Genomic DNA, 12,471 nt, shown 5'->3' on the forward strand with positions numbered 1-12,471 from the left:
GATTTTACATTTAACAGAAGATACTGGTTAAAATAAAGCTCATTTATTTGGATATCTAAATTTAGAACATTTATGTAATCGTTTTAGTTTATGTGTTTATGCATACTTTAATGATTGAGGCAAGAATCATTAAAATATTTGAAGTTAACTAAGCATTCCTTTTGTTGCAGTATGTAACTATATACATTTTGCACCTATATGTACTTTCTTGAATTCCCAAGAGTTTGAAACAATGTCAGACATAGAGTTGCATGTTCTGAAGGTATAAAGATTAGAAAATATAAATTCTTTTGTGATTAACTGATTTTGGCAAATTTTGGCAAGAAGTTGTTGCCTTTTTGGAATCATCTTATAGCAGTATGAGGGGAAAACAGAGAAGAAAGTGATTAGGGTTATAAATTATTTACTGTGTGCTGAGTATATTGCATACATCATCTCATCTGATTCCCACAGCAACCCTTGGATAAATGCTATTTTTACCTATTTGACATCCTGGATGAAACTGCCAAACAAGCAATCAGATAACTCATCAATCACCTACCCTAAAACTCAAACTCAAATCATTAAGTCCATATTTTTAGTTCAACATGGGAGAGAGATTAAACAAGTAAAAATGTTTACCCTTTAAACTATTTTGAGCTATTTATTTACACAAATAATGGGGCAAAATGCACTGTTAAAATGTATTTCAGTACCTCCCCTCTCATTTCGTAAGCCCTCCCCTATTTTATTTTTCTCCTTAGTACATAGCATCGCTATAGCTTTAACTTGTTTACTGTCTTGTTTTTTCCACTGAAATGTAAGTTCATGAGGATAGAAAATTTCACCTGTTTTGTTCTTATTGTAGCTTCTTTCATGAAAATGTCTTTATTTTTTGTAGTCAAATTGAATAATATTTTCCTTAATGGTTTTCTTCCCTCATTTAAGAAGGCCTTTCTTATCTCAATACTATTCAGTAGCGTGTATTTTTAAAAAGATACAATTTTTAATGCTTAATCTATAATTTATATAAACACATAAGATAATCTATTTTACTTTATCTCTCAGCTATTTACTTTAATCCCTCAAATAGCTGACAAGTGAAGAATCCAACTTCATCGTATATAATTTGGAATCACACTCTCATTACATTGTAAATTCCAAATATTTGGGGGGCATTCCTGGATGCTGTTTCAGCGCATAGCCTCAGGGCTGCTGCCTGTCTTGTAAATGAAATTTTATTGGAACACAGTTACATCTACTTATATACTATTTTATACAGCTGCTTTCCTGCCACAAGGCAGAGCTGAATAATTGCAGCAAAGACGGAATGTCCTGCAAAGCTGAAAATATTTACTATTTAACCCTTTAAATAAAAAGTTTACCAACTTTTCTATTTTGTTTTGTAGAACCTTTGGTCTATTACTGAATAAATATTATGCTATTTTAATTTGGATAATATAGCTTTTTGACGTGTTTTCCTATCCAGTGACATATGCTCCTGACCCTAGGCCAGCAACAATTTTTCTTTTAAAAAAATGTCAGAGCTATTCTTGTGGATTTTTATTTTCTAAAGGCATTAACAATCATCTCCTCAAGCGTCCTTGAAAAATCTTGTCTGAATTTTTAGTACCATTTTATTGAATTTATAGGTTTTTCAAATGCAGAAATTCCAAAAAACTGACATCTTCTCAATATGTATAGTCTTCTCAACCATGAAAATAATATATATTTATTTTTATTTGCCTTTGCTTATACCTTTTCAGTATTGCTTAGAAGCTTTTTCCAAAAGGATTGCACTTTTTGTTAAGTTTATTTTTAGGAACTTTATACTTCAGGTTGCCATTTAAAAGAACTGTCAATAATTCCAATGCTTTTCTGGTTGGTTCTCTTAGATCTTCTAAGAGAAAAACCATATTGTGAGACAATAATGATAATTTTACCCTTTCCCCATATGGCATTTATACCTCTTATTTATTTTTCTTGATTTACTACTAAGGCTTCAGAGCAGTGATGCACAGTAGTGACGATAGCCAGGAATCCCTGTTTTGGCCCTGATTCTAATCAAATGCTTCCAGTAATTTATCACTTAGTATATTTCACCAAGTTAAGGGAGTTTTTTTCTAAACACTTTTGTTTGACTTTTCCTTGATAGCAAATGTTTTTCAGCATATATTGAGTAATTGTAGATAGTATTTCTCCTTTAACCTGTTATTATATTAAATTACATTAATATATATTCTAAAGTTGCATTTCTCTGTAGTTGAATCAAAACTTATGGGTTTTTTATATGTGATGCTCTTTTCTTTTTTCTTTTTTAAAAATTCAAGATGTGCTAATATTGCCCATTGTGATTGTAAATTTTTAAAGTTTTCTCTGGTTTCCAATCACTTCTTACTTTATATATTCTGAAATTATGTTTTCATGTGCATTAAGTTCATGGTTGATATACCTTAATAAGCCATATATTTTATCAATATTAAATATCCATATTTGAGTGTTTTGATTATTTTTGCCTTGAATTCTCTCTCCTTGTTTTTAAATGAGAACTTATTTTTTCCTAAGCTCTTATCCCATTTCTTTGTATGAAGTACATATCTTCTAAATGAGATAGATTTTGCTTTTATGACCAATCTGTAAATCTGTTAAACTTCAATGAAACAACTTAGTTATGATTATTAATATGCTTGAACTTATTTTGTACATTTTTATACTCTTCCTGTCCTCTTTCCTGCATTTGGAATCATTCAACTTTTTATGGTACTTTCTTTTCTTTGGTAGTTTGGGAGTGACAAATCTTATTTCTAGAAATTCTAGTAGATATTCTTACTATTAGCAGCTACATTTAAATACTACTAATATCTAGAGTTAATCAGTAAGATTTAGCAATTTGATAGTATTCCTTAATCATAATATCTCTAAATGTATTTATTTTAAAAATTTATATTTCTATAATTTATTTTATCTTTAAAAAGATCACAGAGGTTCAGAGATTTTCTTTTATGTCTACCTTACTAAGTGATTTTAGATCTTTATCCTATGCTTTTCTGGCTTCTTTTCATTTACATAGTACTCTTACTAAAATAGGAAATTGGGAAATTTCAAGAATAGGAAATATGTAGTGTGTGTGTTTGTGTGTGCACATGTGTATATGAAATGATTAAAAACCTTACTTCTGTGCCATCAAAATTTCTGGCAAAGCACCTAGAGAATGCTTATTTGTTTATTAACCACAGAATTGTAGGCATTAAGAGCTGAAAAGAACCTCTAAGGTTATATACTCAATCTTAAACCAATTCACTAATTTACTTAATAATCAATTTACTAAATAAATATTTTTGAGTACTTATTATGTATTTTGAGCTATAACTGGTGCCAAGGGGATAAAGATCAACAAATAAGACATGCTTTCCAATTGAGAAGTGGGTAAAGAGATACAGACACACATCGATGCTGGGTAAGGATGTCAGGGGAACATTGCAGGAGGAGCTTAGCCTGAGGATGTGCTCTCTGGCTGATTCTTAGACCATTCACTTTTCCTCAGCCACTGAAGTAACTTCTGCTTGAGCATCAACATGCCATGTTTGGACAGCGACACTTACTAGAATATGTATTTCCATTAAGCCCAATTCCACCTTCCAAACTCTCCCCTCATTGGTCTTTATGTTGTCCTCTAGAGTTCATCAAAATATTTATGCGCCAACCATCACTTAGCAGTCATTTAGATGTTTGTCCATCCAAAGTCTTTTCCTTCTATGATTAAGCATTCTAGATGTTGTCTATATTTCGACTTCATATCTCTTAAATCAGTGCTCTCAAGTGTATCAACATGGCCCTTAAACTATGCTTTCCAAACCTGTATAAAATACCTCAGATGTACTCAACTTTTGAAAAAGTACAATGGGATTGATTTCTCCTTTAACCAGACAAAATACTTGTGCTTATGAAGCCTAAGATCATATTAAGATGTAGAAACACCACATTCTTTCACTTAAATGATGAGTTAACGAGGAGTCTTTTTTCCAAATAAGATGCCAAAGGGACATTAAATATCACGGCATTAAATAAGGAAAATAAAAAGAGAAAAATAATGATGTTAAAGTGAAATAATACATTATCTGGGCTCAGACATGAGGTTAGGACTGTAAAATATGCTGTGCTCTGTCAAGAGTTAAGAAGTCTTATGTGTTTGCTAGAGCTGGAACATGGTATTGTTTCTAAGTCTGTAATAGCTCACTTTGGCTCATATTAAAATTGCAGTGAACTAAAATCTCTCTATGTATTTTTATATAAATGGCTTTGACATCAAATATACCAATTCTTCATTCCAAATATGGGTTATTTTATTGGTTCCTGCTTGATCGTGTAATTCAAAAGCTCACCTGGCTCACCTGGTTTCTGCCAAGTTGCAGATCTGCCAATTGTGCTTTTTGATGGTCTTGCAAGGAATTGTTCCAAGCTCAAGGATGAAACAGTTTCCTTTTTCTGCTCCATATTTATTTTAAACTGCTTTTCTCAATATTTACATACAACTTACTTTTCAGAAGGTTCATCAGTTGATTTTCTTATCAAATCATTCACTAATGCGTTATGGCATCATTATGATACTACCTTTACTAAAACTGACAAGATACTAAATCATAAAAATAGAAAGCAATGGAATCTAGCTTGTTAAGCAATTTAGTCATGTTGAGTCAAACTGTAGAGACTAACACCTACAGACTCATTCTGCAAACATATTAAACCACTCTACTATGTTTCTCTTTTAAAAAGCTGGATGTAATAAGTGAAAATAAGATAGGCATGAGATATTTTCACATCCCCTTAGTGGCCTTGCTACCCTAAAAAAGAGACCAAGAACTGAACTAATTTCACTGATGGTGTAAAAGCCCCAGGACAGCTTAGAATCCTCTAGGAAGGGAAGCTTAACAACAAGGAGAAAGCATTAGCTGCTGAAAATACAACTGTGGTCAGGTGGTAATGTACAGAGTACAGTGGGAAGTGAAGGAAGATCAAAATCAATTCACCTGGGAGTTCCCGTCCTGGCTCAGTGGAAACAAATCTGACTACTATCCATAAGGATGAGGGTTCAATCCCTGGCCTTGCTCAGTGGGTTATGGATTCGGCATTGCTGTGAGCTGTGGTGTAGGTCACAGAAGCGGCTTGGATCTAGAGTTGCTGTGGCTGTGATGTAGGCCGGCAGCTATAGCTTCGAATCAACCCCTAGCCTGGGAACTTCTATATGTTTTGGGTGCGGCCCGAAAAATAAAATTAAAAAACCATATAAGTATATGTTCACCTGGCAGGGGAAGGCAGGGAAAGCATTCAGGAAGGATTTTGCAGAAACATTTGATTTGATTCAGGTGTTCTTTAGTAGGAAAGGTAAGGAAAAGCATTGCAGAAAGAGGGAAGAGTATATGCACAGGGGTGGAAGAAGGAGTTAAGTAGAAGGTGTCATGATTAGTAGGAATTTTAGAATGACTGAAATGGATTGAAGAGACATGTGGAGATGGATGAAGCTGGGAAGGTTGGAAGGAGCTGTGTACTATGTTGAAGGGGTTTGGACTTGACTTTTTCTAGAGGATTGTACATGTTTCTATAGTTTTCCAGCAAGATCCTAAAAATTATATTTTCAAATTTTGATTAAAAGCCAAAATTGAAATCTTCTACACTGAAGGTATCTCCAGTAATAAAGAAAAGAATCCACTAAGTTTTGCTCTTCAAGTTCCCCAAGTACAATCCAGGTCTAGCTGCTGAGTAGTCGAGTTTTCCTCCTGATATTATCATTTCTACCCCTTCATTTCAGCTGGTGTGTGAAAACCATATAAATTAGTAATTTAAAGTCAAGTTTAGTAGAGAATGTATTGGTGAATTTCAAATGAAAAATTAGGATAAGGACAATTGAAGATTATGGATTGAGAATTCATTTTACCCATACTCAAATAGTTTCTCCTGACATTTTCAAATTTCAAAATATACCCTAATTCACAATGAGGATTTATCATTTGTAAGATTTTTCAAAGAATGTTTACATTTGGGCAGAAACATGGGATTTTTCAAGATAATTTTTAGAACATGCAGATTACCTTTGAATATTTAAAAGAAAATCACAGGTTATAGCTACTCTATAATTTTTAATTTACTATATGTTAAAAGATATTTTGAATGAAAAAATGCTCCTGATTTCCAAAATATTGAAATTATAGTTTTACTCATGTTTGCATATGAATTTCTATTAAACATATACATTTTAAGCACTGCTTTTTCAAAACTTAAAATTTCTCCTAATATTTGTGTTATAATTGCTATCAATAGAGCGCTTATATAAAGTATATATGTATATATTCTTTTTTCTCACATTACATGTTCCATCATAAGTGACATGTATCTGTAACTGGATCACCATGCTGTACAGTAGAAAAATATATATATATAAATAAATGGTTAAAAAATAAAGTATATATGCATAAACCTTGTTAAAGCATATATATAGAATATAGAAAGTATGTATGATTATACTTTGTTAAAATACATATATATTTTATATATGGGATATATCTCTATATACATATATCTATTTAGCCTCAGAAGACAACAGAAAAGCCACCAGTAAAAATGAAATCTGAAATAGCTTTGGAAGTGCTTTGCAACATCTTTTTCTTTTACTATGGCAAAAGCATCAAGATGTGCACATGTAATTTAAATATTTAGAAAAGATTTGGTTTTCTTAGTTTCATGCATGCATTGTTAATACTGCAAGTTAATAAAAAATTATCGCTTTTAAGAGCAAGTGTAATATTTTGTCTTTTTATAGAACAGGTGCTTCTTTTTTTGATCGAGAAGTGGTGGATGTTTTCTCTTGGAAGGAAATGTTTTATATACAGCGTAACATTTCAAATAGCAAAATATTAATTTGAAAACAACATAAGCAGTTTTCAAAAAATAGTCTTAATATGAATTTCTAAAATAGATCAGAGTCTTAAGGACAAATGATCCACTAAAAGTGTTTATAAAGACAAACAGTAAAATTTCACATTGCATCTGGAACCACAGTTATCTTCTCATCCCCAATTGCTTATTTTTCAAGTAAAGTCACCCCAAATATGCTTAAGAGGATGAGCCTCTGGCAAAAATGGAAGGGGAAGGAAGACAGTTAAATAAAATAAATGAGGTAGATTTCAGCAAAGGCAACACAAGGCAACTGTTGGCAGTATCCTTTAAACAGCAGAATGGCTTCTGAAAAGCTTGAAGATTTGAAAATATATATTTGTATCAAGTGTACTTATAAAAATCCGTTCTGAGGTTTGTGAGAAAGAAGTTCAATCTCCTCTTTTCCCCCAAAGTACGCCTGGTGTATGCGCTAACTTACTGAATTCATCCTTCATGCAATTCTAGTTTATTAAAGAGGTTAAAAATTTATAAAACTCTGATGGGATATGGTTTTAATGCTTCATCACACTACCCATCATTTGCTTTTCAATCTAGATCAGAATGATCTTTCCTCCTTCCCTGCAATCACCTACCTGCACAGTTAATATTTTCTGAATGCTCTCCTGAGAGTCTATCTGGAACTTGGCCAGCCTCATCTGGCTGTAGAGGACCACCAGTTCGAAGTGCTTCTGCCACACCTTGTGTATCCTTCTTTGCAGCTGACAGAACTAAAGGGAAGGGGGCGGGGGTGGTGGGTGAAACACAAGTCAGAGTAGGAGAGGAAATTAATGGCAGTGTTCAAGAAGAATGATGGAGGGAAATATAGAAAGCAGTCAATAGCCCATTCTGCACTGTACGGGCCTGACAGGAATTTCACAGTCTCTTGATTTTTCAGCCCACTCATGTGCATTCATCAGAAACCAGTCACATCTGGCCGCCAGGATGGGGGGTTAATTTTCTCTAAATGCCTCAGCAGTTTTGTTCTAGCTGAGGCAAACTCTGTGACTGCAAAGCTGATGAGTAAAATATTTCTACTTCACCCAGTTTAACTCAAAACCGATAGCCTCGGGACATATTGAACCTTTCTTTAAAAAATAATCTTTTGAAGCTTTTTTGAATGGCACATCAGGTCAAGCCAAAGTTTAAAAACGCAACTTTTAGACTTTGATGGACACCACTGCTTCTGTTTTTTCCTCATAAAGCCTTACCATTGCTTGGCAATGTGTGCTTTAGAGCATGACAAAACTAAAGAGAATTAACTTAGCCATCAACTGCTGAGGGAGAACAATAACAGGGAAGAAATTTCCAGCTAGAACTCCCTATTAATCTACCTCCCTCTGACTCTGTGACATAGAAACATCTCATTGCACTAAAGTACAGTGGATGCAATGTTTAGAAGTGACGCTTTAAATACAGAATCTATACAGAGAAAGAAAGATTTCTCCTATGAGGCATTCTCTATCTTTTGGAAATTTAATATGAAACCAACCAAACAAACAAAAACACAGTGGCAGTGTTACCAACACAACGTACATTTGTCCTTCAACAGTTTGCGTAGCCACACCATACAGAATTATTATAATTAGGTTATTTTCAAAGAGATGAGGTTCATAGAAATTAATGGAAAAAACCATATTAAAAACATTTACCCATAATATATTCTGTTACTGAAACCTCTTTTGTTTCTGTAATGTGGATAATTGCTAATGTCAGTTTTTTTTTAGCATATTTTGCAGAATGAAAAAGTAAACACTGAAAATTCGTATCAAACATTTCTTCATAACAGAATTAAAACATGTCACAAAAATGGCCATTTTATATTCTATTTATTGATTTTCATACTAGTTACATGTAAGACATTCTTTGTAAAACTTAACCAAACAGGGCCTATACGACTTGTGAAATTTTTGGCATGCATATTTCCAAAAAACATCCTGCTTAAAAATAACCACTGAAAAAAATAGCTACCTGGTGCTGCATGTGAATTGTCTGTCATCATTTCTTCATTATGCATTGTAACGAGCAACACACAGACATCTAAGTAAACCCACAGAAAAACAAAGCCTCTATTCTTGGTTAATTGGTAACTTAGGAAGAAAAAAAATAACCTTGAAGCTATAGATATTTCAGCTTGCTAAATGCTGAAATACATTACTTGAAATTAGTTTATGGGCATTTCAGATAATTTAGGCTATTGAATTGGAAAGTAACACCGCTTTCTGAAAAGAAATCTGCCAATATTAATTTTCTGTAATATTTTAATATATTTAAATAAAATATTTTTGTAATTTTAATATAATATTAAAATTTCTGCCAACCCTGACAGCTAATGGGGGGGGTATTCTGTATCTTGATATACTTATGAAGACATTAGGACACTTTATTCAAATAATATACCATTATTATCATATCCATGACAAAAGGCAAATAGGAGAAAGATGAGTTCTAGAGGAATTAATTAAAGCAAAGGTAATTTTTTTAATAAGTGGAAGTTCTTTAATGTGTGGAAGCTTTCATAAATGGGAGCTCGCCAACCAAAGCCAACTGAATGATAACATTTCCCACATCTACATTTTAATGAGAAGAAGCTACTGTATACAGTAAGTTGGCTTTATTCACTTTTCTGTATTCTAGCTTGTGGTAGCCACAAAGGCCTTAAATTCGTCTTTTTCTAAAAAAAATCTTTTAAATCCAGTTTTTTTTTTTGTTTGTTTGTTTTTTGGTCTTTTTAGGGTCATACCTGTGGCATATGGAGGTTCCCAGGCTAGGGGTTAAATCAGAGCTGTAGCCGCCGGCCTACACCACAGCTACAGCAACTTGGGATCTGAATCGTGTCTGTGACCTACACCACAAGTTCACAGCATTGCTGGATCCTTAACCTATCAAGCGAGGCTAGGGATCGAAACTGTGTCCTCAAGGATACTAGTCAGATTCATTTCTGTTAAGCCACAATGGGAACTCCTAAATTCAGTTCTATTTAACCACACAAAACTGAAGAGTTTACATATTTTCTTAGGCGTAACTTACAGTAATAATACAATTTAATTTATATGAATGGATAAAACATGAAATATATGAATTTCATTTTGAGTTTAACCCAAGCTTCTTAGGTAGAGAAGTTCCTTAAATGTAAACTAAGAAAGGGTGATATCTCAAAAAAACATAACAAAAATCTATAGCTAATAGGCCTCTGGAGAAAGGAAAGCCAGGAAAGAGAAAACTGAAGGCATTCTTTTTTTTTGCCTTTTTTTTTTTTTGTCTTTTTTTTTTGTTGTTGTTGTTGTTGTTGCTATTTCTTGGGCCACTTCCGTGGCATATGGAGGTTCCCAGGCTAGGGGTTGAATTGGAGCTGTAGCCACCGGCCTACGCCAGAGCCACAGCAACGCGGGATCCGAGCCGCATCTGCAACCTACACCATAGCTCACGGCAATGCCGGATCGTTAACCCACTGAGCAAGGGCAGGGACCGAACCCGCAACCTCATGGTTCCTAGTCGGATTCGTTAACCACTGCGCGACGACGGGAACTCCTGAAGGCATTCTTAAAAAAGAGCAGAATCACATATGCATGTACACATATACACATTAAAGACAATAAGATGATCAACAATATACATGGAAAAATGTTGAAGATACTGGCAGGACAGATGATTTGGTCGTGAAGATATCTCTTTTAGGAAACTGGTTATGATTAAAGCCCAATTGTAAGATGTCAGCAGACAGTGATCACTCAATAAATATTTATTGATATTAACTCAATAAGTTGAACTGGTGAAATTTTAGTGGCAAAAGTGAAGACGTGAATAAGATTTTCAGGAGCTTACTGAAAGAAGAAAAGAAAAATAAACCCAGTAAATGCCAAGACGCACAAAAATACTTAAAGGGAAAATTAACAAAAGAGAGAGTTGGATGCAGAATTTAGATTGGAACCAGAGTAACTGAAATAAATGCTTTTTGATCTCTTCAACTTCACAGTTAACGCAATGTTCCTGGAATGAGACATTCCCATGATTACATTCCTGAGCAAATTCACTGATTCCTGAAATGATTACAGTCCTGCCCACTCATTCAGATTTTAGGGAAAGTGAGGTGGGACGAGGGAGGAAATGGTAGAGAAACAAAAAAGGACAGTGAGGGACACACACAACACTGGGTGGGGGTTAGCAAGGGCACTCTGAAGACCTGTCCTGTCTTTCCGAGTAAGATGGAACTGGGAGCTGTTGCCGGAAGAGGTGGGCTACTGCTGGGCCCCAAGCAAGTATTTAAGAATTTTGGAAGAGTTATCCTCACAGAAACTGAAGGAGGGGCATATTAGACAGGAAGAGTCATTTTGGAAAAAGTTCAACTTCATTGCCCTCATTTTTGTATTCAAAAAGAGGGAGGGAGGATATTCAACTGTGTCAGGAAGGCTGAATCAGGAAGCAGCCAGTATGTATGCAGAGCCACTTAAAATGGCAAAAAGGAAGGAAGAATGTTCTGACTATGGTTTCTGACCAGTTTGACTTTCTAGCAGACTTGGTAAGGTTGGTTCTAATACTTGCTTTGTGATCTCCTTGCTGAAGGAAGCCCAAAGGTGGACTTCATTGATACTTCTTTGAGATCACTATGTATGTACATATCCATGAAGAGGCAAATTAGTCACTGTCCACTATGACATGGTGTATTGAGATATACCGAGCTGGTGGTCTGGTGAGCATTATCCATAACACACATTTGTGAGCATTGCATACAAGGCACAATACATGTTTATACATTTGGTAAAAATACCTTCGGATTAATTTTGATTAGGCTCTTGACATTTGTTAACATTATAAAGCTTGGTACTCTTTGACAATAAAATAGAATAAATTAATGTTGTCACAAGAATGAGAGCATCTCCATTTTCCTATTTTAATATACTAAATTATATGGATTCTATTAATTCAAGTTATTTTGCCTATATAAATTCACATCAGCTGCTAAATCCTATATATTATGTAAAACTGGTCTTAATACTAACTGTTATAATACATATATTACAACACATAAAACCTCTAATTAATTTGGTTTATATGCATGTAAAAATACAATATGCTAAAACAACATTATTTCACATAACAATTACAGGTTTCAAAAACATTAGAATTAGACATAATCAAGTCAGCACCAAAATATTGTCTTATAGTATTCCCATGTTCTTAGCATAGAGCTGGAAATGTGAAAGCAGCACCTTTTCAGGTACATGCCCGGGCTAGGCTGGTGCATAGATCAGTCTGGTTTACATTATGGACACAAGATTAAAGTAAAGCCTTGCTAAGCCTAGCCCAAAGGGGGCAATTGGGACACCCCTGTGAAGAAGGGTGAAATAGTGTTGAACTCTGTTATTTACTGTCAGAGAGAAAAAAAGTGCTCATAGGTGTGATCTTAAAAATAGGCCCTCAAATTATTTGAGAATCCTCCCTTGAAGAAGTTAAGCAGAATCCTCTTCCCTTGGAATCTGGCCTGGACTTATGAATCTCTTCCATAGAACAGAATATAGCAGAAGCTAGTGTGCTACTTCCAAGAAACACACACACATACATACA

The 12,471-nt window shown here is 34.2% G+C and overlaps 1 protein-coding gene across 2 annotated transcripts in view; it reads right to left on the minus strand.

Annotated features, from left to right (window-relative positions):
• The window catches only part of CCDC178 (coiled-coil domain containing 178), a 452,566-nt gene that overhangs the window by 27,797 nt on the left and 412,298 nt on the right, over nucleotides 1–12,471 (minus strand). For both annotated transcript variants that reach the window (XM_084964434.1, XM_084964435.1), the window contains one exon: nucleotides 7,503–7,637. In XM_084964434.1, the coding sequence (XP_084820560.1) occupies nucleotides 7,503–7,637 (135 nt within the window). The remainder of the gene's footprint in view (nucleotides 1–7,502; nucleotides 7,638–12,471) is intronic.

Source organism: Sus scrofa, chromosome 6 (assembly GCF_054392235.1).
Source record: "Sus scrofa isolate SSC_HxYL_T2T_F1_AM1 chromosome 6, Sscrofa_HxYL_maternal_Yorkshire_Landrace_v2.0, whole genome shotgun sequence".
Classification (NCBI taxonomy): Eukaryota; Metazoa; Chordata; class Mammalia; order Artiodactyla; family Suidae; genus Sus; species Sus scrofa.